The sequence below is a fragment of the Simochromis diagramma genome, unplaced genomic scaffold (genome assembly GCF_900408965.1).
Source record: "Simochromis diagramma unplaced genomic scaffold, fSimDia1.1 OVJJ01000419.1, whole genome shotgun sequence".
In the NCBI taxonomy this organism is placed as follows: Eukaryota; Metazoa; Chordata; class Actinopteri; order Cichliformes; family Cichlidae; genus Simochromis; species Simochromis diagramma.
In genome coordinates, this window is record NW_024387244.1 from 1,966,163 (window position 1) to 1,991,839 (window position 25,677).

The following is a 25,677-nucleotide window of genomic DNA, read 5'->3' on the forward strand; positions in this document are numbered from 1 at the left end:
TAAGTTATTGTAAAATTATATTAACAAGCAATCTTTCCTCAATTTGAAATAAAAAAATATCAGCAAATAAAGGCAACATAGGACAGATGTGTATAATGCATAATGTTCACAGGGAAAAAAATGAAACAAAAATTCTCATCACATTTACAAGACTGCAGCTAAGTTTATAATGATGCCTACTAGAATCAGTTTAGAAAGCTTTGACTAACTGAATAACTGGGGCAATATATGTAGTCAAAGTTTGTATCAAAATATAAAAAAATATGCGGATGGGCAAGAGACGGGCAGGACCAAAGGGACGACCAGTGATACAGGAAGAAAGTATTAACCAGTATGTGTGAGAGATTAAAATGGGCAACTCATCCATATATCCATCAACCAAATTGGAAGTAACACAGAAGGCTATGACGATGAAGCGCACAGAGTATTAAGCACAGGCAGGTAAAGAGATATACACCACATCTTAAAGCAGGTGTCCACATAGAGAAGAGCAGCACTAGGTAGTATGTTGTACACAGATTCTCAGCACTCATGCACTCACTTTTTGTGCCAAAGTCTGGCTTCCCTTGACAGCACGCGGCAGCAGTCCAGCTGTTTAAACAGCCAAGAGTGGCAGAGTAGCAAACTGTCAACAACAAAGCCCCTTTCAGACATGCAGTCCTTTTCCATTAATCTGACAGCACCCGCGAACGCGTCGGCTTCGCACCCGAACGGGCGCCCCGGTCACTTTTCTGCAAAGATTGCGACGGAAATCTCGAACTAGGTCCGACCTAGCACTTTCAACTTGGCACATGTCTGAATGCATTAACCGATGCACAGGATTATGACCGCCCATATCTCTCGTCCATCTTTGATGTGGAGATTGCCCCAAACAGCAATAAAATGTGACGTGACGTTTTATCTCATCGGAAGCTATTTTTCATTTCAGTAAGGTGAAAACGTCGCTCTCTAATGCAGTGCATATTCCCCATGCAGAAGAGAGAGTCTGTGTTCAAAGGGCAGGGGCAGCTGTGGCAGAACGCACACACTCGCGCACATGCACGCACACACACACACACACTCACACAGACCCTGATCTTGGTAAAAATGTCACATCGAGTTAAACGTTCAACAGTGTGGCTACACTTCACTAGATGCCTAATGCTCACTGCCACGAATGCGACAATTCTTTTGCACATATGGTGAATATCTCACATACCGTGGCGCTCTTTGCAACTGTCATGGTTACGTCTGAATAAAGCTGCGAGGAACACTGATGTAAAAGTGACCAAAGCCTAACAGAATGCCATCGCTTTGAGGGACTGATGAAGGCGGCAATGTTAAAAATCCCATGTCTGAAAAGGGCTTGAGAGACTGATCAATCTGGATCAATGTGACACTGTAACAACACCGCTGCAAAAGGCTGTCACAATAAAAGCCATATTCTTTCACATCGTTTCCATTTTTAAGTCTCTTTAAATAGAAAGGTGGGCATTGGGCAGAGTAATACATTATTCAGAAAGGTGGCCACAGAGTAAAAGACAAATCCTCAGTCCTGTGTCAACCCATTTCTGTGACACCGTATGCATGGCGATAAGTAAAATGACAAGACAGAGACTTTCCAAGCTCACAATGCGTATGCAAACTCTCCAGTGTTTTAAGTGACAAAAGCAGATATTTCCTGCACATCTTGCACCACAAAGCAATCATTAAAAAGTACAAGAGGTAAACTTCCAACCTTTTTCTCTTCGCACTAGGATTAAAGAGGCTGAGAGGACTGAGCGGGGTCAGGAGGTTCTGCAAAGAACATAAAACGTGTCATTTATGCATTTCAGTAGCTGGTTTTCTCACACAGGGGTTGTGATAAATGGTGTAATTGTCCTTCATTTTGAGCAAGGAGCAGTAGTTAGCCAGCCATTTAGATTTTTTTGTTTTGTTTTTGTCCCCCAATCAGCATTCTGGCGTTAGTGTGGAACCAAAATGGCGCCTGTCCCTGATTTGGTGCTGATGTGTTTGGCCATGTCCTACAGTGACTTCAGATCCTCGGAATGATGGCAAATCGGGTCGGGTGAAGAGGGGGAGGGGGTCACACACTCATCGTCATGGTTGGAGAGTACTATGGAAACACACACGCAAGAAAACACATCCATGTGTTACTATAGTTTACAGCTTGCTTTATGTCCTAGCTCGTGTCTCCGGCTTCATCACGGTGGAGCTACAGCTACAAACACTCTGACGACTTACGTTCTCGCTCTGAAAGGAGTGGAGGAAGTTTCCACTCAGCTCCCCGTCATCCCTCGGGGTCCCGGGAGGATTGCTAATGCCACTTAAATTGTTTGGGGAATTCTAGTAACGAAGAGGACGAAGTTACCAGTTTAGTTTATCTGGGTTGAAAAGATAAGCAACATGGCTGCATTGGGGTTGTTGTTTTTACCTTGTTCATTCCATCCATATCACCAGAACCTGAAAATTAAACCATGTGTGAAACAATTAAAACAATGTTCATGAGCCCATTTTATACAGTGAGTGCAGATAATAACATGTGCCGTCTTTAACAGGTGGGGATGCAATCCAAACACTTCACTGCTGTGCTGGTTTAATGCACTGTGGTGAGTAGTGTTACCTAGTGATCCATTCATGTGGTGTGGTTCCATCCCAGCCATGGCTCCCAGGGGTCCATCAGAGCCTGGGCCCATAGGGAACTAGGGGAAGGAGGGGGGGTAGTGGCATGAACACTTATCACAGCTCCGTAGCGGAGTTGCCGTACGATTAGTTAACTACCAAAATTGAAACTACCAAACTTAAAGTAAAGTGAATAAAAGTGCAAGCTGCCTGAAACCCAATCACTAAAGATTATAACAGTGCATTTATTTATTTATGCCATTATAAGATCAGCCTCACGTTCTGCTTGAAGTCTTTGTCTGATTCTTTCATTACCACGAGTGTAGGTGAAACAGTAGCCTCCAATATCACGTATCACAGTATAACAAGTGCTTTGCGTCTCTGCTGTGTATTCTTTGGTAAACAGTGACAGCGTGTTCTAGAAAGACCAGAATTACTAGTGTTTTACGTTAAGCGTGATGTCATGCAATAAGAAGTGGCATTTCCCACACAAACCCACACATTCAATGAGTCAATCTGAGGCTGTAAAAAGATACTTCTGGTGTCTTCTGTGGTAGTTTTACTCCCTTCATCAGCAGCATGAAGCAAAGTTATTATAGTTAACTTTAACTAAATTAATGAAACATTGTAGCTTTCTTTGTAACTAATTGGGAAAATGTATTAACACAACCTTCCTAATGACTCTTTGGAGCGTGTTTATTGAGAGTTCTGGTGGTTTCTACATGGCTATGATTTAAGTGCCTTCATATAGTGTTGCATATTTGTTGTTGTGCTGCCTTATCCTTAATTTCTCTTTAAAATTTCCCATGGAAAACACCCACCTTATCTGACTATAATACACAAACCTCTGGCTGTGTGTGCGCTTGTTTCTTTGTCCTCAAACTCCTCTCAGACCACCAGGGGTTGAGCAATCCAACATCTTAGGCCCCTTGAAGGGTCTCATCTATATCAGATATCGTGACGTCTTTGTGTTTCCTCACAACTACCTAGTAACGTGCTAAAAAGCGCCCATTTTAGCATTTATGCATCTATAATGCCTTGTAAAAACATCATATCAGTTTGTATTTAACAATAACATCTAACTTCCTCAACATTGTTGTGTTTGTTGGGGAGAAAACGCACAAACGTACAGCGCAGCACTTCACAGTCGCACTGCTAGCGATCGAAGATTTATGTGAAGTCGACAAGCGAACGCATTCTGTACTGTACAGGAGACGCGGCACGAGATTGGTTGACAATGGTCAAAAAAAAAAAAAAAAGAAAGAAAGAAAAAAAAAAAAATCAAATCAGCGTAACAGCGAGGCCGTGAAACCGCGTTACAGCGAGGGACCACTGTTATGTGTTTTGTCTGTAACATTATGCTAAATATATTATTACTTCTGATGAAATCAGCAGTTCGGTCAAAGAAATAAAACAGAACTCACATTATTCCGGTTGCCAGGTCCAGTGTTGATCATGGTGTATAAATTGTCACCAGAGTTGTTTGAGTCTGACGGGGAAAAAGTGTAAACGTACAGTCGTGGATAGCACAAGAAAAGGCTCAAGTTTAGCAGCTTAAGTCAAAGAAGCACTAACCTGCGGGGCTGGGCATGATGGGAGTGCCAGGAGGCCCTCCACCTCCAGATGCCCCCTTTGGAGAATGAAACAAAATAAAAAATGCATTAAATGTTATCCTTCTATGCTGTAATATCTGTAGTGTGTGAGGGTTAAGACATCAGGATGTGTTCTCACCCCGTATGCACCAGGAGAGGGTGATGAGTAAGGCATCTGAAACCAAAGACATAAACATTACAGACCAGAAATGGGAGCACAAACCCTTTCCGTACCCCAAACTGTCATCATTCATCATTTGATCGTCCTAATACCATTATGGCCGTCTGTCCAACTGTCTGTGGAAACCATGATACATAATACTACAATTACATCCCACCCCACAGTAGAACCTTGCAGACCTCTGCAGCTCAGAGAGGAGATCTGGTTGCAAAGAATGAGCATTTCTCTGGGCTTATGTGTGAATTTGTGTGCCTGCATTTCTACTCACAGAGTTGGCATTGTTGGGATTGGGCCATGGCCGACCCGTTCCTGGGCCCCTACATAAGAACGCAAATGGAAATCTTGGTAAAATGTTGCACTTGATTTAAAATACATTTCAGACAATACTTAGAAATAAACAGGAGGCTCACATGTTCACTCCTGGCATGCCAGGACCCATGGTGTTGTGTGGAGGCCTCATCCCACCACCAAAGTTCTGAGAAAACAAACAAAAATCAGCTTCAAATCTGAAACCACAGGGTAAAAATAAAAAGTCTTGCAAACCTACTACGGACACATCTGTTAACACTGTCAAAATGCTTTTGGTTTGGATTTGGTTGGCAAAACGAATACCTTCCTATCACAAGAACTAATAGGGTAAAAACCACTGATTCATCAAGGCAGTGATGATTGATTCAGTATAAGTAAGCAGCCTACCTGAGGGCCAGGCCCCATAGGCCCCATTCCTCGAGGGCCACTCATTCTCTGCATCGGCCCCAAGTTAGGATGGCCTGAAGAGTAAAGGCATTCAAGATATAAAATAATAATAATTATAAATGAAAATAATTCCACACTAATGCATGATGTGCAGATGCATGTCATTAAAGTGAAATGACACACACCTTGTGGCCGTGTGGGGTCCATGTTGGGCAGCATGGGATGAGGACCTGGTCCTCCGCCGGGTGGCTAGTAGAAAAAACTTGAATATGAAAATTGCAGTTTGAAATTCACACGATTCTGTGGTGGGTGGGTGTGCAGGATCCCTACCTGGCTGGCCATCCGGATGGGTGGACCTCTTGGGCCTCCAGCAAAGCGAGGCGACATGAAAGACTACAACACAAACATACATTTAAATAAAGATTTGACAAACGTCTCTTAAAATGTACACCCGTTTCTAGGTTTCATGTTGTGTGAATACTGAAAGCAGCATAAAGCTTTAAGCTGAAACAAATGCCAAAGCATGAAGCATCAGCACTGAGAACCAGCCTTGCCACATGACTGCACATAGCAAAACCGGTGAAAAAGAAAGAGAGAATGAGAGAGAAAGGCAGCGTTACCTGACTGTGAGGTCCCATCATACTGTTAGGGGGAGGAGGCTGAGGGTGAGGAGAGCCCTGGGGACCAGGAGGACCCTGTGGCATCACATAAAACGAGGAGGCAAAGAGGACGATACAGGAGGGACAGTGGGGAGGATGAGACGAGAGAGAAAGAGGGAGCGAGAAACCAAAGTGACAAAAGAGGGACAGACAGAGAAGCAGGGTTACTGCAGGGCAGAGGACAGTCGGAGTGCAAGAACCAAAGTGTGGCGCAAAAAAAATAAAAAATGTACAAAATATAAAACTCTTGTTCATGTACCAAACAGTAAGAGTGTGAGACTGAGCAGAGAAGAACAAGCAAATGACAGCCTTGAGTGACAGAAAGAGAAAGATGGAGGATGTGCGCTCTTTTGCCTGTCAGTCAAGACATTAAGAAGCGTGCTACATGCAGCATGTTATCACTGCTAATTTTCCTGAATTAACAGCATCAATTAAGCTCTATGCAATTAGCTTTATAAAAACACTAAACACCGGCACTGTGTCACTAATGTTGCTGAACTGACAGAGAGAGGGGTCTAATTGAGCCTCCTCAAATTGCTCCTGGTAGGGAAAGTATGAGTGTATGCATGCACTGATGGATAAACCTCAAAATTTCTATTCTGAGAATAACGCGATCACATAATCACTCGCAGCTTTGTGGCTTCTGCTTTATAATAAATTGCTGGATGTGTTGTGAATAGTTTGGTCTAGTAGAGACAGAGGTTTACAACTTCATGCCACCCGTAACGAGTCGGTTCCACACAGCTGCCTGTGATAAGTTTATCTTCATGAGATATTGATTTACAGAAGGTGCTGCACCTTTCGATTTCTCCATTAGGAGAAAATGGCCTGGCCACACCTTCCTGTTTACAGCACAAGACGGGTCCAGACAGACAGCACCGCTGTGATGTTTGCTACTAGCTCGCCGAGTACACGGAGCACAACAAAGGGAAAAGCGGCAGTGTGAGACCTACATCTTCACAACACATGAAAAGCTCTACAAGCATCAAAATAATCCCTCCGACCCCCACAGGAAAATAATATTTTAGATTTTTATATGAAACAATAGTTGACATGATACATCAGCTGATATATCAAAAAGAGGGGGTAAAGTCGAGGGACATTCCCAACAGTTGCAGACAATACGAGCGTAGTTTATGGACTGACCTGGAAAAAGGCAGGTGGCATCGGGCCCCCTGGCATGCCATCACCAGGGGGCATCCCTCCCATCACGGGGCTGGGAGCTGCTGCTGCACTCTGACAAAGAAGAAAACAGGAGAACGAGTCAAGCCGCTGGGTTATGCTTTCAGTCTTTTTTTCTAACAACACCGCCCCACAACAAATCCAAGGAGCAGGAGGAAACTCTCGGCAGACGTCACTTTTTAACAAGGAAAGCTCATGTGAGAAATTGGACAGTGGCTGAATCTGAGCTGATCTCAGCTGTAACGGGTTAATGGACAAAAATCGTATCCAACTCTGTGAATAAAGTTTCATGCATTTCCTTTTTAAACCTAATTCAACCAACTGTCACCCACCCCCACACCCCTGCCCTCAATAATATATTAATGGGGTCCTTATTGAGGTCTGATCCGTGCTGATTCAGAATCCAGTGGATCAGATAAGCATCAGTGGGATGCAGTGAGTCAGTGGCTCCAAAGTGCTGCTGCACAGCAGGGGCGAGCTGGGCCGATTTCCTGCTCAAACCGCAGCCCTAATTCACTAATGTGCCATTTGCTTCGGTCACACGCTCCTAATTGACTGAGTTTTTCTTCCCTGTAGCTGAAGCAATCTGAGATGGGCTAATGTCTTCAGAGCTGTGGGCTTTAGCTTCCGAAGAACAGACACCAAGTGAGAGAAGGACATTCAGTCATATTTTTTAATGCGTAGCTCATTCAGTGAAGTGTAGGCAACTAGGCACTGACACTACAAGAACGGATGCATCAGCATCCACACTCACACATAGCTCTCGATGCCCAGAGCCTTACAGACATCGCTGGTCAATATCCAACACGCTCCCTTTTATCGACTGCACCTTCCCTAATTATATCTGCTCAGGCTGCCACTGCAGGGCCACTGTGAAATACCTCAGCAGGGAGAGAAGTGAGGCCACAGTGAAAAGTCACATCTCATCAGGCTCCTTCACCGCCAGGACGCAGGCAGCATAAATTCCACTTCTCTACTGAGCGGCGTGGAAAACTCAGCATGGTGCGAGACTGAGAAATCGTCAAGCGTTCATAGAATCTGGGGTTCCCTTAGATAGTCTGCTGCATCATAAAGGCAAGCACAAATTAGTGAAGATATCAGTTGCTCTTCAGTTTACTGATATGCTTCTTCCCCCGTCTTGAGCAGTTACTCACTACTCGGCCCACTCAATTAGACGGGTTTCCTGTCAGAGTTTGAATAGAAAACCGAAGGCCAGTATTAAAAATAATACTGTGAGAAATCACTGAATAATATAAATTTACAAATGTACAAATAACTTCTAAGAATTAGAGCTAACCTAACTGCTAAAGCCTTTCATGGGCACTAGGTAACAATTATTAAAAATATCCGAACATTAAATATACACAAGTACCATATTAAATGATACGATGCTGAGAGACGGTAAACATCCATACTGAGGATGTTCAACGTAAGCACTAATATACTCTACGTGGTAAAAGCCAGAGAAACCAACGAAAACCAATAAAAATTCACGACTCTACATTCAAACAAGTTGGAGCAGTAAGGCTGGTTTTAATTTTCACCCCCCGTGTCGACAGTAGAGGCTTTCACTTCAGTAAATCTTCATCGTCTCTGGTCATTTACGCTCACAGAGGCAACGCTTTGTGTGAGCCCGTGTCCACAGTAGAACCTTAAAAACACAGCATTTTAACAGTGCTGTGAAGGAAGGTGTGGCACTTTCCTTTATCCAGGATCAAAACAGTAAAATGAATCCATGTTAATTTAATTTGGCAGATCATATTTTTCACAATGCACAGATCGACTCCTGCACCAGAGCTTTTGGTAAGACTTGCGGGTTGATCAGTGATGCCGTGCTTTAGCTTATGAATCTGCACATATATCAGTTCTTTGGGGTTCTTATCTCTGTTTTGCATGTGGAAACATCCATGATTATGATCATATAGAGTAATCTAATCTATACAGAGTTGTGCACAATCCTCACAAATGCAACTCTGCTGATGCTGTTTTGCATTAATCCATTTTTCATTCTAAACAGAGGTGAGCAGTTTAGAGTACTAAACAGATGCACTTTGGCTTTAATCAAACACATGTGCATTATATACTACATTACATATATTTCATGTTAAATTCTCTGGGCATGCCTTTCTATCAAAGCAAAATTAGAAAAAGGACTTTCACCTTCTTTAGTGGGAAGGACATGTTACAAGCAGAAAATATAACTGAATCATCACATACATGAACACAACCCGTTTTGCAAGATTTAAACTGCCCAGGCAAGTCATCCACATGCAAATTAAACGAGGAGGATGTCAGGATCCTGCCTGACACATTTACTGACGTGGAAGAGTCACCAGGAAATAGTCAAACTTACACAGCCTCATAAACAAACAAACCAAAAACCCTTCAAATTTAGCAGCATCGGGTTCATCCTGACCAAAGGGTACTTGCAAAACACAGACCAGGTGACTAACTGTAAGAAAAATAAATAATGAGTAGCCTGTCAAAGCAAATGCAGACCCACTTCCACACAGGTGTACTGCCAAGTACAATTAAGAAATCAGGATCCAGTCATGCACTGCGGCATGTACAAAAATGCTGAGCAGGCCAGTTGCTTCTGATTTTGCATTAAGATAGCGAGAGCTATGACTCTGAAAGAGGGCTCACTATGGAAGCATGTGTGACTGGAGCTTCAGTCTCCTGCTCAAGTGTCTGGTGTGTTAGTCGTTGTAGTACGGTAAGATCTAAATTCTGGTCAATGAGAAAGACACTGAAGACTATTGTTTGATACCACATATTTGATAGCTGTGATGTCCTTGTATTAGTGCAATATGGAAGGAAACAGGGCTGTTTCTTCCTCGGGTGACTGACCTGGATGTTATAGTTCAGCATCTGTGAATATGCCATAGTCCGCTTGGATCCAACGGGTGTAAATCTTACCAACAGCTGGTGAGCTCGAGGCTCAGTGCGCTGCCCACAACAGCATAACATTATAATCTCTGCCTGAGAACGTCAATAACAGTGATCAGGCTGTGTCAGCAAAAACTCTTCATTGACAATTACATACACAGAGTTATTATAGCAGGCTCGCAGTGCATAATCCCCACATTTCAAAGATCAATGCATATTTGACAGCTTAGTGATGTAAAAATGATAACCACTGATCTACAAAAATGCACACACGAAAAAATAAGTGAGAAACGCATCACCCAACACATGAGGTTTGAATACATACAGGTTTGAACCCTTGACCCCAAAGTGAAGGGATCCAGTGACTCTGTTAGATTGTGAGCTTTAGTTTGTCCGCTTAGAATTAAGGGTCACTAGAAATCAATAAAAGCTTCCAATGAAAGGTTTCTGTCCTGATGTGAGGGTGGATTTCTTTCATGTGGGGTCAAATAAATGTTTTAATGAATGAAAAATAATCTGAATCATAATATTCGGCCTTCGCATCATTAGATATTAAACCACTTTAACGCCTTCTTGTAGATAAATTTGGGCTGCAACACCATCATCATCATTAAAAGCCAAATGAGGGAAACGGGACAGAGTAATTCCCTCCAATTCAGTGCCCAGACTCAATTTCCGTGACGCTGTTCTAGCAGCATGTGGTGGCCCAACACCTTACTCAGATATTTTATATGAAGTCTTCCTTTAGTTTGCCACCATCCCCACACAGTCTTTGTTATCACTATTACCATTTTTACTGTTTTATATGCTTGCTGCTTTAAGGTTTATGACAGGAAGTTAACAGCACTGTGATCAGTCAGGGACAACGCCACGGACTTGGAAGCCAGTGAAAGAAGTTGCAAGAAAAGAAAAGGAGCGATTGTTGTTTAGCATATATTTGATTAAGGCTTGAGTTGATATCCGGCTAAGGCTTTGTTAAGACAAAAGCTTTCCCTGGTTCTCCCCCAAAACAGGCTTAAAAAAATACTCTAAAATGAAAAAAGGAAATTTAAAAACAAAAAACAGGCAAATGTGATGACGTATCACTAGTTTACCTGTTCATTATTTTATATTATCCCCGTATGCTCAATGATCAAGGTTAACTCCTGAGTGTCTTTCTGGTTTCTCTCTTGAGCAACCACACGATTAGAGCAGGTGTTCAGCCCAACAATAATCTAATGTAACGATAAATTATTGCAGTGAAGCTGAGCAGATACCCAAAGCCTTTCTGCCTTCTCGAGTTATTTTTGGGCCAATTTTCATATACACATAAGAATCCTTTATGACATCCTGGCTTTTCTATCACATTAGATTTTATTTAATTTATTTTTATTTAATTTGTTTTGTAATTGTCAAAAAAGTCTCTCACAAAATTTAGTGCAAGTTTTCTCAGTTTTCTAAAGCATCGCCCGTGTTAGCGAGCAAACCTCGGAGGTGACACTGCAAAACAGAAGCGAGGCCAAATCTAAATGATGCTTTGATATGTTGATGTGCAATTATGTCCACGTGGGAAAGTGAACTTTTTTTTTTAAACTGAATTTTGTAACTGTGGTCACAATACTAATAATCATTGATGCTGTAATACTGCTTGGAGGACTTCAACAGGACACAAAAAATTCTACCCTTCACCAAAAGTAGCAGACGTTAATCTTCAGACAAAGCCTCACAAAATTTATCAGACGCATTACTGATTTTCAAAACTGTAACAACTGAGAACAATCACCAGCAAAGGCACAAAACAGGAAGTGAGGGGCCTCAGCAACCATCACATATATTGAATCCAAATCTAATGAATGGACTCGACACTAATAGCTTATCCAAAAATTGTCTGAGCTGACTTTCAGTTTTGTTTGTTTGGTTTTATTTGCACCCTACTGACGGAACTGTAGGTAAAACTGTTATTCGTAGTTTTAACTTTGTTTTCATTGTAACTTCCTGAAATGCAAAGTAATGTCATAAAGATTCATCGTTTTTTATTAATTTACTTACATCTAAAATGTGTATGTGTGCTCCGGTAAAGTTGCTCATTGGTTCTAAGTTCAAATAGCATAAACAGCTCTTGATATTACAAGCTGTAATTTTACATTTGTTAAAGAAAACAACGATATAAGGATTTAGCTTTGCTTTATGATTTCTAGCCATTTAGCACATCAGCCAAAACAGCCCCACAGTTAACCTAACAATTAAAATATAACCATTAATTTCTTTTCCTTGATTTTCTTTGTCCTACCGTGTGTGTGTGTGTGTGTGTGTGTGTGTGTGTGTGTGTGTGTGTGTGTGTGTGTGTGTGTGTGTGTGTGTGTGTGTGTGAGTAAGAGAGGATTGTATTTTTTTGTTACATTAAAAAACTGAAAGCAGCTGTCACTGTGTTTATCACAGAAAAGGGCTAAGCTACATTTATGGCTTGTTAAGTGGTTTGTGTTCATACAATCCCTGTCTGGCCCCTCCAAAGCGAAACTGGCGTTTGTTTTGATCCTCTACCCTTAAGTAGCCCATTCCTGGAATGAGGCCTGCAAAGAAATAATGAAGTAAAACAAAGCTGTATTTAAGGTATTGACCGCAAAGTCATAAAAAGACGTCAACAATCTACATCCCTGTAGAAGAACAGACACTGTTTGCCAGACTGAAAAGCTACGTGCATGGTGAGTTCCCAGGCATGTTATGTTAGATCTTTATCATGTAGCTCTAAAGCCACAGCTGTGCTTGTTGGACTGTTCCAAGGAGTCCAGTGCTGCTTTTGGTCTAAATAAGCTACGTCTCCCCAACGACTCTCTGGTACCGGAAAAGGGCAGATGTCTCAGTCCTGCCCCGGGCTACGAGGCTCTTGTCTGGGCCCTTTCTTACAACTTCCCAGGGGATTTTTCCTTTAAGACAGACAGACGACCACCCCCCACCCATCATGATTCAGCACGTGTGAATGTGTGTACTTTAAGGCAAACAAGTAATTCCAGCCAAGCAAATTCTCTTTGAATGCTTGAATCACTGAAGGAGGTTACAAAAGGCCAGAGTGGCGGCGGATGTGCTTGTGCTCCCTTTACAAAAACAAAGACGAGGGAGGGGGGTGGGACAAGGGAAGAGAAACAAGTAAAGAGGAGGGTGAGGATAACCAAGAGCTTGACTGGGGTAATTTTTAAAATATAATAAATCAAAAAAAGAAAAAAGAAATGAAGCTTTTTAAAGTGGATAAGAGAGAAATGATGTAGGCGTTTGAGCCGCAGCACAGACCACCCAACTGCCGGCTCATGAGCTAGCATGCTCCTAACAGCCTCACTTCTTCCACTGGAACTGATTCTCAAAAGAAACCAGCCCCTATGTTTAGCTTGTAAATGTTTAACCATCAATCAACATCATAAAACCCACTCTGGATCCTGACTGGATGCTCTCTTTCCCTCGCAGGTCCCCTCCACTTTACATCTCCCTCCAGTCTTCCTCCCCAGCCCCCTCCTCTTTTATTCCCTCAGCTCCTCTGCGGTGGTGGATGCTGGGCATATGCCACACTGCCACTCCCCTTTTTCTTTTTCCAATATGCCCCTCAGCTCCATGACAGCCATCAATCAGCCGCTGACGCCATGGCGACAGGGCCCCTGGGGAGCGTTCGTCAGGCCCAGCATGAATACGCCGGAGCTTTACGAGGGCTGCCGGCTAACAGAACAGCACTCACCTCCCCCACACCTAGACAAAGGCTTGGGTCCAAGGACTAGTACTGTCCACACACACACACACTTCATTGACCTCCTCAATAAACACAAAGAGAACCAACATCAAACTGAAGGGTAACCACAAGATGTCAGGGAGAACCAACCGTGCAGAAACTCTCAAAGCTCCACGCCACAGCAGCACACTCCCCAGACTGACATTTCACTGTTCCTTCATTTGCTTAATGTTTTCCATGCAAAGGAAATGGCTTCAGTCAAACCAAAAGACACAACTTAACATCCTATTTAGTGTTTTTACTTCCTTTAAAAATGATGTTCCCATTTTCCCAGAGATTAATTCTCTAATTCATGTATGGAAATACAATTTTCCCATAACAGACTCTCCGATCTTTGACACATTCACAGAAAAGGACAAGCATATTCTACACAAGCAAGCAACCAGAAGCAATCAATTACCATTAAGTAGGCTAGCTGAATTAAGGCTGACTGTCAAACAAAAACGCAGTCTTTCCTTTGTATGCAATAATAAGGAATGTGGTTACTGAAAGGGCAGAGCCACGCTGTAGCCTCTCTCTTGGCTCCCAGGTCACCTGCCAGATCAGGAGGCCTGTTACCCTGACAACCCTATCTGCCAAGAGCAGGACCAACATCTCAGTTTTAACCCCTTCCTGTCTGGTACACCACTAACCCGCCTACAAACTGCACTGTGCATCAATCATCCTAAGAGGGCTCCTTAACCTCTAATGTCTTTCCTATGCTGATACAGCACAACCTGAAAAGTCTTTCTATTTTATTTACATCAGCAGCACCATTTTAATCTTTGGAGGCAGAAAGAGACGTTAGGAGGGGAACGGCAGAGGCCATAGACATTCAGTTCACAGTTTCTTTTGATCTATGCAAGGTTCTTTTTAATGTTCTTTTTTTGAATGCTGACTCAAAGCAGGAAATGAAATGACAACAGCACCTCAAAACTGCATAATTATCAAGATGCAAAGCACCCATACCATGCAAATATAGAACTGCTATCGTAAGAGAAGCAATGCGCTACCAAACCATACACATGTACCGAGTGACACCTCATAAATTCAGGATGTAAGGCTGCTCCAGCAGTTCTTCTGTTTCAAATCCATTAGGATTATGTCACTGCAGGTAATGTGTTTCAACATGTATTGGCGCTACCACACATTCAGGCAGCTGGAGGTCTTTAACAGAAATAGAGCTGTGTGCGTGAAATTCTCAGATGCTGTGCAGAACACACCGGAGGTTCTTCGTCTTCACAACTGAGGCAGCGGGGAGCTTGGGCTAAGGGGAGAGCACTTGACAGGTCTGACTCAGGACATGCTGACATCAGCATCATTTTCCCAGAAGCCCATAAAGCTCATGGTTGGGCGCAGCATTCAACACACCAACAGATCATGATAGCTGATCATAAATCAGCAGCAGACACAAAGTGTTTAAAATTGCATTAGATGGTTAAATACAGCTACAAGGTGCTACGGGGAATACATTATGACATAATGAAAAAAGTTATATATAAAGACATCACTTCTCAGCCTCAAGCACAAACTTATTGTCTTCTCCTGGTGAACAAAAGGCAATATTTGCAACCGTTTCCTTGTAAGCAGTACTCACATAATCATGGAAAGCTTTTGCTTCGCTGGAGTGGTCACATGTCTCTCTCCTCTCTGGTGCAGCACAATACAAGTCCCAGAAAACACTGTGGACAAGAGAGCTCATGAAGCCAAAAAACCCCCAACTCACACACAAGTGGACATTTTATTACATTACAAAGAGATGACACTTACCACCACCATGAATGCAGGAATCCAGGGGGTTCACCAAGTGTTATGTTTTTCTCCCATCGGATCTAGGACAGCACAATTTCAATAATTATCTATGGGTGTCAGTTACACTTTAACAATACTGTCCTCCAAGAATAAAAATAAATGTTTAAAAATATAAAGGACGTGTTAATACGGTTAAACTTTTACCCTAAATGCCACATACCTCTGATAAAAAGGTCTGTGCAGACTTCTGTGCCCCTATGTGTAACAAATACTCATACACGTAAAGAGCCAACCTGCGGGGGAGAAAAAATAATAACAAATTGAGGTTTAATTTAACAAACTTGACCAAGTAGCAAAGCAAAATCACCAAACATCAGGTTGAATCTTCCTGTACGCGAACAATGAGTGATTAGAGTCGGGTAAGGCCCTCTGAACAATGGCTGCCAAATACCAGATGCCAAAAAATTAAATTGGGACTCGTAAGCAAAGCCAAGGCTGGTGAAGACTCTCAACAATCAGGAGGTTAAAAGAAAGTGTGGAGGCAACGGCGTAATTTAACGTCGTGATGCGAAGCATTTAAAGAAAACAACAGCAGCCTGTTGTGTATTAGCTAGGTACAGTATGTTGGTGGCAGTGACGGGGCTGAGGGAAATTAAAACGGAGCCTATCCAGAGAGCGCAACAGAGAAAACAATGTACTGTAGCACGGCGATGTTATTGTTTTACTCTCTCCGCACCGTCGTCCGAATAACCGCAAAAATCTCAAACAACTGCCGATAAAAACACAAGTAAACTACAACCGGAATCGGCTGGAAATGTGTACAAAATCAGCAATAATCTACATGGAGCAGAACACGGCTCAAAGGAGGAATGGCGAGCAGACAAGGCGGTTCATTCAATTGCATTCTCGGTAAGAGGAAATCGCCTCTTGCTAGCCTGTCCAGCAAACAACAGAGAGCAAGAGGGAGCAACTTACGAGGTAAAAAATACACAATAATAAACGCTTCTCGGCTTACTTTTCTCGTGCTTGGCTGTCCGACGGCACCGGGGTCCCTTTGCCTTTGGGAAACATTGTTTTGTTTGGAGGACGCCCGCCTTCTCTTTCTCTTTTTTGCTATTTCATCTGTCAGATCATCGCGGCCGCGACCCTCTCGCACTCCAACCGCACTCCTCCTCAACCCGACGACTCAACCGAGCCTGCTCCGGAGGAGGGGGAGAAAGAGGCGGAGCCACGTCTGACTGACGCTCCCATAGGCCAATAGAAACATAACAATCGCCTTAAGGTCTGCCTTTTCGTGCTTATCGTTTACTGGTTTTAACGTCGGTTCTGCGATAACAAAAGTGCGCGATTTAGCGCACAAATCCACAGTGGAGGCCTCGTTTCGTGACTTTTTTACGCTTACAGTGTAAATAAAGCATTCTGGTAATGAAAGGAAATGTATATTTTACCTTTCTAAAAATGTTTACACGTATTTTTAATCAGCCCACGAAAGGTTACCAGAACTCTTTAAAGCTTTATATTTATATGAATTCAGTCAAGTTCAAATAATAATGAAATATTGACACAACCATAAAATAGAATCGAATAAAGCTCGATTTTTTTAAAAAAGTATTCTCAAGTAGTCGGGATTTTTTTCTTTATTTTTTTCAGGTTCTTATAAAATGATATGTATTGTGTTTTTATTGAATAACGATTTGAATCTCCCAACTTAAAGACATTCACTCTAATTCCACCTTAAACACTAAACCCACTACGGGGGACGGTCTCTCTCCCTCTTTCTCCCTCCAGTGGCGAAACCTTTCACTAAACCTGTGTTGTGTGTGTTTATTCAGTTGCCGTGTTATTCAGGAATGGGTGAAATGAGAAGAGCCACCGCTTTGGGGTCGCTTTGTGCACTTTTTCTGTTGACTTTGTGTTTTGCACAAGACACTCTTTGGCACTAAACGGACTTTCTGTCGACGTCAGCTTCAGCAGGAAGTTTTCAAGTGAGTAAGCAATTTTCAGTCGTTTGTTTACAACGTCATTAGCTTGATAGCTGTCACAGGATAACATATTTAAATGCTGAAATATTAAATTAAGTGAGACGCTCATTTCAAATGTTGTGTTACTTCTCTACAAATGTGTTTATAGGTCACTACACCCCGGCCATTGATAACTTAAAAGAGAGACAGGTGACTACATGGTCACCCCACTGGAGCAGTAGCTGTGGGCAAACACTTCTGTCCCACCAAATACTTTCCATGAATGCCCCCTTTAGTGTGGTGGCATGCCCAGAAATAGTTTGCGTGATAGCCACTTTTAAAAAAAGACGAGTAACAAGCTCCATTTAGACTACATGTAAATTAGCATAGTTTTAAGAACACTTCCTAAAATGCCGCAGAGTTTTAATTTCATAAATATGCATTTATGCTCCTGATCCCTGAGTAAGGGGTGAAAAAATGTTGAGCAACACAGAGGACAAACCTAGCTGCAGATTATTTAAAGCTTACAGTCTTATGCTGCAGTGCTGGACGAAATCAACCTGCAGTTTTCAGGTTTGGTTCTGGGCTTGTTGACTTCACAAATGTTTATAGAATATCGCATTTGTTCTGACTTGAATCATATCCATTACGTCTGACACCAAATGTTCTGCTGTAACTGTTTCTTTTTCTGTATTTCCTTTCTGTGGAGTTGTGAGATATGACTTCAGAAAATAAAGATTCAGACACCATGCCGGACCCCCTGCTCATCCAGGAGAGTGGGGAAGTGTACAGAAACCCCACTGAAGTGCAGATGAGTCAGATCGTGCTGCCCTGTCATGCCAATCACTGTGGGGAGCTGAGTGTTGGACAGCTGCTGAAGTGGATGGACTCCACAGCCTGTTTATCTGGTAGGAAAGGATCAGGAAAACTCTCACATGTACAGTTTAATCGGAGATTCTCTTCTCCGATGCGCCTCATTCCAAATGCAGATTAAAGCTGCAAATAAAGGCTAAATGATTGCATTAAAATTCTTATGAGCTTTCTGTAACTCTGCTTCTGGCAAATCGCTCATTAACTCAAACATTTGAATGCAATTGCAACTTTGAATACAGACCATGGTAGCACCATTAACCATCCACCATCATTTCAACTGAAGTATTGTAGGTGGAAGTAATGGGCATGAGTTAGAGTCTGATCATTTAATTTTTTAAACGTGTTTGATGCTGTTTGTTTTGTAATCGCTGTCATACCCACTATAATCTTCAGTCATGTTACGTGAATGCTCATATCACAGTGCTGATTACCTTCACTTTATGGAGCAGGGATATTTGCGAAAATACTCACAGGTTTCAGTGTATCACGAAAAATTGAAACTCGGGGACTCATGAATTCTGCTCTTACATAGAAGTCTGAGCGCCACTGCTGCAAAACGCTCTGTCACCCTTAGTGCTGCAGGCCCTTATCACGTGACCTCAGGGATCTGCTGGTGATGTATGGGTGTAAAAGCTCTGCTTGTCCATGCAGAGCTTTTACAGTCAAAACCAGATTGTTAAAGTGGACTCTGAAATTAGAAATGGTGTGACATGTTAGTACTTAGAAGACTTTGACGCTTTGCAGCAGCTTTCTGAACAGCCTGCAAATGTTCCAAGGAAGTTTTGTTAAAAAAAAATTGACAAATTAATTACAATAATCCAGACGTGATGAGATAAAAGCCCGAATAACAATCTCCAGTCGTGCCAAATGTTTGATCTGGCAAAGTGTTTATGCCGGATGCCGTATGACGCAACCCCAAAGGGATCTGCACCTCTTTCCAGGATTGAACTAGGGAGCTTTTATTTGTTAGGAAAATGTGTAAACCACTACACTGTGGAGCCACTCAATAAGCCACTCTCCCTATAAAATTTAGTATTTTGTATTTTGCACATATGCTTTCTGCTGCACTGCTTAAGTTTTTTGTGTAATCTCTGATCTTCCAGCTGAGAGACATGCAGGTTGCTCCTGTATCACTGCATCGGTGGATGACATTCATTTTGAACACACCATAGGGTAAGGTATTAATCTTAGTACTGACTGCCAAGGTTTAATTCAAACTGAGTAATGACTGCACAGACAACACGTTGCATGCAGTGCCAGCAGAGGAGAGAAAAAAGGGTCATTTTGGGATAAAGTGTCAACTTGAACTCAACTTTTAGTAAAGTTTGAAGGACAAATGCTACTAAACAAGAAAGACAGTTTTATGGTTACAAATCATTAGTTATGATATTCTCCATAAATCTTAATTTAATTTTTTTAATCGTTAAAAAAAATAAGAGGTGACTCATGAAAATATAGTAAACATTTCTTTCCAATTGCAGATAGCGAGTGTCATGGCCAAACGTGCCTTGCTGTTGACTGAAAATTATGTCTCATAGCATAAAGGTTTCAGAGTATGTGCAGTACAAATACTTCTCCTTGTTGATAGTAAAGAATGGCGTCTGTGTCTGTCTCCTCCAGGGTAGGAAAGGTTGTTAATATCATCGCAAAGGTCAACAGAGCCTTTACGTCCAGTATGGAGGTTAGCGGGCGGCACTCTGTGCTTTTGGGATATTTAAACTTTTTATTATTTTAGGGAAGGAATATAATGACGTTAGTGATTTGTTTCATCTCAGGTGGGCATTTTAGTGACTTGCGAGGACCTTTACACTGACAGGCAGTGGAAGGTTTGCCACGCCTTTGCCACCTTTGTTGCCAGAAGGACAGAAGCTGGGAAGGTAAAGAGCGCAGATCAAAATATGGGGCAGAGGGGCATTTTAATAAATCTGATTTAACATCTCTGGCTTTTTTTTTTTAAATTAGTTTTTTGTTATGTCCTCACAGGTACAGCTGAAGCAGGTGATTGCTCACACACAAATGGAGCAGATGGAGTACAGCCTGGCAGCAGAGCGGAGGAGGATGAGGCTCATCCACGCTGAGATTATCACAGACCTACTGAGCAGCAGCACAGCTCAGCTGGGTACAGACATAAGTCTTTACAGCACACGGCACTTAAAAAACAGATTCATTAAACGTCCTTGTTTTTGTGCACTCATCAGGAGAATGCCAGGAGTATCAGGACGCTGTGCCAGCTGAGCGGACACGTGTTGAGAGTGTAGAGCTGGTGCTTCCGCCCCATGCCAACCACCAAGTCAGCACTTTTGGGGGCCAGATTATGGCCTGGATGGAAAATGTGGCTACAATTGCAGCAAGGTATGCACAAAGCTTTTCTATTTGTATACATGTAATTTTTGTCAAACAGCAAAAACATTTGCTAGATTACTAAGAGTTGGATAAGAGCTACGCTCATTGGCCACTTTATTGAGTACACCTACTGTAAGAATGGTCCAAAAACAATAAGATATCACGTGAGCTTTAGTTCCCTGGATGAAAATCCACGGTTACTCTACCTCAGTGTTGATGCTGTGTGCCCATCTTCTGATTACTGCTTTCAGCAGGATAACGTGGCACTGAGCATTACAGTGAGTTCACTGGACTCAAGTGGGATCCACAGTAACCAGATCTCAATCCAACAGAGCACCTTTGGGATGTGGTGAAAGGGTAGATTTGCATCATGGATGTGCAGATGCTATCATGTCAATATCGACCAAAATCTACAAAGTTTGAAGGCAGCTCTCAGGACAAAAGGCAATCCAACCTGGTACAATGAAGGTGTACCTAACAAAGTGGCCAGTGAGTGTGTATTATTGTCATGTGTGTTTGGTGGAAGCTAGCGGCATTGCCACACGTATCGATATTCTCATCTAATTGCTGGAAAAAAGGAGATTGAGTTTCCAAAAGAGAAACTGTTTATTTGTAATGAGGCCAAACAAACCCAATCAAAACAGTGTTTTTCTTTTTCCTTATATTTCGATGCAGTCGCCTGTGTAACGCTCATCCAACCCTGAGGTCCATAGACATGTTCCATTTTCGTGGCCCGTCTCACATCGGCGACCGACTGGTGCTGAAAGCTATTGTTAACAATGCCTTCAAGCACAGGTGAAGCGACACATTATGACAAATATTTCAGAAAATAAAACGATTCATTAAATATTTAACCTTCTAATTTGTGATTATAACACTTGGAGCGCTGTTTGCTGGATGCATATGTTTTCTTTAACCCACATTCCTGCGCACACTAGCATGGAGGTGGGAGTTTGTGCTGAGGCCTATCAGGGTGGAGAACCTCTGCGCCACATAAATAGTGCCTTTATGACCTTTGAGGTGCTGGACAGTGACAGGAAACCATGCACGCTGCCACGGATACGACCTGAGCCTGTGGTAAGTTATCCGAGTGACTTATTTCTATATTTTTAGAGGCCCTTAGATGAAGGGTGAACTGAAAATAAACTTTTTTTAACATAGTGTACACAGTATACATATTAAGAATTTCAGTCTTAGATCATCTCTTGTTTTACAGGATGGAAAAAGACGCTTTCAAGAAGCTATTGCCAGAAAGAAGATTCGCCTTGATAGGTAAATATCTTCTATCAGGAGGAGCTATTTTTGTGTCATCTTATTTTCTCTCATATTTACGTTGGTAAAGTTATGGTTCCTCACATTTTGAAAAAGGCCAAAATGATGCCGGTGTACGTGCAGATAATTTCAATGAGCCAAAATCTCAGGCTTTGGGGTACTTTAAAGACTCACATATTTTCAGTTTTTGTCAGCAAAGGAAGGCAGGTTTACTCTGAGCTCCGTTTGATGTCTCTGAGAGTAGATATCTCCAGAATCATCATTCCAGTCCACAGCTCTGCACATTTGATCGAAACCTTCAGTTTTTGAGGGCCAACGAATCAGATGAATGTTGGCTTAGCAGGAAGTGGCTTGTTTTCAACTGAGGGGCTGCACAAAGGCCCAGCACAGAATAACTACGAATGATTTTTGTACAATGCAAAGCTACCCTTCTACAGTAGAGTGGAACTGCTCCCTTTTAAAACAATTAGGGTTGTTTTCTGTTTATGTGTCAGAGTAATGATTGTTGTTTATTGCAGATTGTTTTGTTGACAGCGTACAGGTTAGGCTATTTAATGCTTTGCAATAAATAAATAACCAATATTTCTAAAAGAGTCACAATGAATCTATTCCCTTAGTAAATTAGTTAAATTACATTTTGAACCTTTTAAATCGTGTTTGTATGCAAACATGTTGTTAATCATGATGCATTATAAAGCAGTGGAACTGAAACGGTCTCATCACTGGATTTACTTTTTGGTCATATGACTGAATCCATTGTTTACAAGAGTTTGCAGGCGCTAATGACTTGGCAGACCAATGCATCACGGCTGAGCAGACTTTACCGCAGACTCGAGCAGGCATAATGAGTTCATTGTTCAACTCTAAACAGTGCAATCTTTATTCCTCTGTTTGATAACGTGATGTGTTGGGTCATTGCTTGAGTAAAAGTGCTCGTGTTTTTGCTCTTTCTGTAGTGCCCTGAGCTACAGAACATCATTGCTGTACTTCATGTTTACAGGAAATATATCATCTCCTGCAAGCAAACTGAAGTGCCCTTGTCTGTTCCCTGGGATCCAAGTAACCAGGTGTTTGTTTGGTTTTTTTAATTTTTATCTAATTTTATTTTTGTTTTGTTAACAGAGACACTCGGAGCTGGATAATGCTACTGTATACAAAGTAACGCTTTATATTTTCAGATGTACCTGAGCTACAACAATGTCTCAGCGCTGAAATTAATGGACAACAGGAACAACTGGGTGTTGGCTTCGGAGAAAAATAAGGTCACAAATGTTTGCATATCTGTTCAGGGTATAGCTCATTGGATTTTCCAGCATTTTGCACAGTTATAGTGAGGTGCTCAAAATATGGGTCATAGTGTTTTATGTAGATTCTTTAATATTGCAGAATAGGTCAAGAAAACTATGTTAGCATAAGTCATTCCAGGAGCATGTATAATCACCAGTTAGGTACCAGAAATTAATCCTATTTACAGACACTGAACCTGCCTCCTCTTTGTGGATGTCTTTAATTCATAGGTCAGATTGTACACACTGGAGGAAAACCAAATGCTGTGTTTCAAGGTGGAGATGAACGTCAGAGTCTCGGCAGAGCAGACGTTCCATCTACTGTCAGACCTGAGGAGGAGAATGGAGTGGGACCGGCATTATGAGTCAGTACTTAGACACATTTGGTATTTAGCAGCATCATCTGAGTTCAGATCCTTTTACTGAGGAGAAAAGTTACTGTCAGTTTAACTATAGAGTGTTAGATACCACAATGAGGTACTGAAAGCTTATGCTCAGAACAATAAATGTTCTGAGAAACGACCCCCCCCCCATAACTCATAATGGTATAGTCCACTGACAATTCCCCAAGTAATTTATTTCACAAAAATGAACTGAAGCCAAAGGATGTGTGAAACATTTTTCTTTACTTCTACCACTTGACAGAAAAACACATTTTGTGTGATTGGACCACTCAAGGCTGATATGGTTTTTGGGACAGCCACATCTTGTAATGCATGTTTCTGGAGGCAGGAGGTCTGTGCAAAGTGGAAATTATTATAAATCACCAAATTTAACTAATTTCCAGCAGGTTTAGTTTGATATTTATTTCTGACAGAATTTTCTGATTTCACATCCTCCGCTGACAGGTACTCGGTTGCCACCTCTGCCACGCTATTTAAATAAATCTTGGAAATCCCCCTGACCAGGAGGGTAATGTTAGATACAGTATTATTCCCATATATTTCCAGCACATAGGCAGTGTGGCTGTATGGAAGATAAGCTTAGTTTATGGGACAGACTGTTTAATGCATTGCTAATGCATCCTTTAAACAAATACAGTAAACAACGTGGCTGACAGACTGTTACGTTTACATGTAATCTCTCAATGTTGGGGCAAAAACACATGCAGCTCTTTATTGCAGTAGAATGAAAACGAACCCACTTATATTCACTGGATATTCAAAATAAACTCTGTGACATAACCGGATTGTTTAATGTGACATAATGCTCAAAACATCCACATCACTGGGTTTCAACTGCAGGGAGTGTGAGGTGATCAACCAGGCAGATGAGGAGGACACCATCTATCGCGTAGCTACACCCTCTGTCACTAAAGGGGGAAAGGGGAAGGACTTCATCTTGCTGGCATCTAGACGGAAGCCCTGTGATTCCAGGTGTGTTGATATGACCTTGCTTGCGTCACGTGATAATTTCGCACAAAACTCTGTGTGGGTTAAAATGTGTTGATGCTCAATCATCCAGGTGAGGAAATCCCAAAAAGCTGATTGAACAGAACCAACTTTTTGGGAAAACACTATGTGCTTCTTGAGTCTCTATTCCACTTATTAGCCAGTTGTGGTATTACACTCCCTGCTTCATGTTTGCATTTTCATAAGTTCTCATGATGCTCTCTGCCTTTGTCCATCTCAGAGATCCGTATCTGATCGCTCTACGTTCAGTCACTTTGCCCACTCACCCGCCCACGGAAGAGTACACGAGGGGAGAGGTGCTCTGTGCTGGCTTCACAATCTGGGAGGAGTCCAGTTCTGTTACCAAGGTTAGCCAAATGAAAGGGGCACAAACACAACCTGTAGTTGTTGGGCTGCATTTTTATGCTGTAGCTTTAAACAAGTCACCGCTCCAAAACTAAAGCAAAAAATGGAAAGGGTTAATTATCAGTCACACGCTGTGATTGCTGCGTTTCAGATCACCTACTACAACCAGGCCACACCAGGTGTCCTCCCCTACATTTCCACAGACATTGCGGGCCTCTCCTCAAGCTTTTACAGCGCCTTTTCGGCCTGCAGCCAATTCCTGCTGGCCAACAAGGATAGCTTGGCTGCTCTGCCGCCCTCTGTGCTGTGACACCAGTATTACCACAGTCTACTGAGACAAGAAGAATCAGGAGGAAAGAACAGGATCAGCCCTCTTTGTTCGTCCCATTTCTTGTAAAGGTGCTCACAAAAGCCAGTAAAGTCCAACGTTAACTTTGAAACGCTGGGATTATAAAAGGCATTGGATTTGTAGAAGCTTCTACTTGTTTGCACCAGTAATAATGGTGCAGTAACGGTACACTATATTTTCAATGTTGGATTTGAATCCTCTTAGAGCCTAAACCTTCTGTGCAATATTAATTTATAGATTAATGGATCTGTTTTTGGTACGTAGTTTTAAATATTTAACGTAATCTCATTGTTTATCTTTAGACAGCCATGTTTTTATTGGCACTGCCAGTTGTTACGAAAAAAAGAAAAATTGAAATGTTCAGTTTTCTTTGTGTATTTTGTATCACCTCGAATAAAGTCTGAACTGTTGATTAAACCTTCGAATGATGCAGCTAATATGTACATTTCATGTGTAATGATGCTGTATATTTTTTCTAGTCCACAATGTATAGTTTTGCACAAATGTAATTGAACTGATTGTATCATATGTGGACGCTTGATGGTCAAAAATCT

The 25,677-nt window shown here is 42.0% G+C and overlaps 2 protein-coding genes across 5 annotated transcripts; one reads left to right on the forward strand and one right to left on the reverse strand.

Moving 5' to 3' along the window:
* On the reverse strand, positions 1-24,716 carry ssbp3b (single stranded DNA binding protein 3b). 3 transcript variants are annotated; one of them, XM_040053115.1, is made up of 19 exons: positions 24,704-24,716; positions 16,298-16,451; positions 15,503-15,575; positions 15,301-15,362; positions 15,128-15,212; positions 6,876-6,965; positions 5,691-5,765; positions 5,401-5,463; positions 5,256-5,319; positions 5,071-5,144; positions 4,785-4,849; positions 4,643-4,691; positions 4,333-4,368; positions 4,177-4,231; positions 4,026-4,090; positions 2,603-2,681; positions 2,414-2,442; positions 2,224-2,325; positions 2,066-2,095 (listed from the first exon to the last, which is right to left on the reverse strand). In XM_040053115.1, exons 2-19 carry the CDS (start codon positions 16,351-16,353, stop codon positions 2,066-2,068), a joined length of 1,152 nt encoding a protein of 383 aa, XP_039909049.1. In that variant the 5' UTR covers positions 16,354-16,451; positions 24,704-24,716. The 3 variants fall into 3 exon arrangements, with proteins under 3 accessions (XP_039909048.1, XP_039909049.1, XP_039909050.1); XM_040053114.1 differs by lacking the exon at positions 24,704-24,716 and having other exon boundaries at positions 1-2,095; positions 16,298-16,353; XM_040053116.1 differs by lacking the exons at positions 5,691-5,765; positions 24,704-24,716 and having other exon boundaries at positions 16,298-16,353.
* On the forward strand, positions 16,975-25,178 carry acot11b (acyl-CoA thioesterase 11b). Of its 2 annotated transcripts, XM_040053112.1 has the most exons (17): positions 16,975-17,267; positions 17,413-17,453; positions 17,953-18,151; positions 19,220-19,289; positions 19,737-19,797; positions 19,892-19,993; positions 20,100-20,235; positions 20,315-20,468; positions 21,135-21,254; positions 21,398-21,536; positions 21,676-21,731; positions 22,732-22,798; positions 22,910-22,993; positions 23,249-23,382; positions 24,262-24,393; positions 24,650-24,776; positions 24,926-25,178. In XM_040053112.1, exons 3-17 carry the CDS (start codon positions 17,962-17,964, stop codon positions 25,082-25,084), a joined length of 1,731 nt encoding a protein of 576 aa, XP_039909046.1. In that variant the 5' UTR covers positions 16,975-17,267; positions 17,413-17,453; positions 17,953-17,961; the 3' UTR covers positions 25,085-25,178. The 2 variants fall into 2 exon arrangements, with proteins under 2 accessions (XP_039909046.1, XP_039909045.1); XM_040053111.1 differs by lacking the exon at positions 17,413-17,453 and having other exon boundaries at positions 16,977-17,267.
* Positions 25,179-25,677: the final 499 nt, after the last annotated feature.

What these genes read in the sequence shown, in the direction of transcription:
- acot11b (XM_040053112.1), top strand. Translation starts at nt 17,962, where the DNA reads ATGACTTCAGAAAATAAAGATTCAGACACCATGCCGGACCCCCTGCTC. An exon ending in CAGCAGCACAGCTCAGCTGG is followed by an intron (nt 20,236 to 20,314) that starts GTACAGACATAA and finishes TGCACTCATCAG; the next exon opens with GAGAATGCCAGGAGTATCAG. An exon ending in CCTGGGATCCAAGTAACCAG is followed by an intron (nt 22,799 to 22,909) that starts GTGTTTGTTTGG and finishes TTATATTTTCAG; the next exon opens with ATGTACCTGAGCTACAACAA.
- ssbp3b (XM_040053114.1), bottom strand. Translation starts at nt 16,353, where the DNA reads ATGTTTCCCAAAGGCAAAGGGACCCCGGTGCCGTCGGACAGCCAAGCA. An exon ending in CATCATGCCCAGCCCCGCAG is followed by an intron (nt 4,091 to 4,176) that starts GTTAGTGCTTCT and finishes TTTCCCCGTCAG; the next exon opens with ACTCAAACAACTCTGGTGAC. An exon ending in GACCTGGCAACCGGAATAAT is followed by an intron (nt 2,682 to 4,025) that starts GTGAGTTCTGTT and finishes TCCTTCCCCTAG; the next exon opens with TTCCCTATGGGCCCAGGCTC.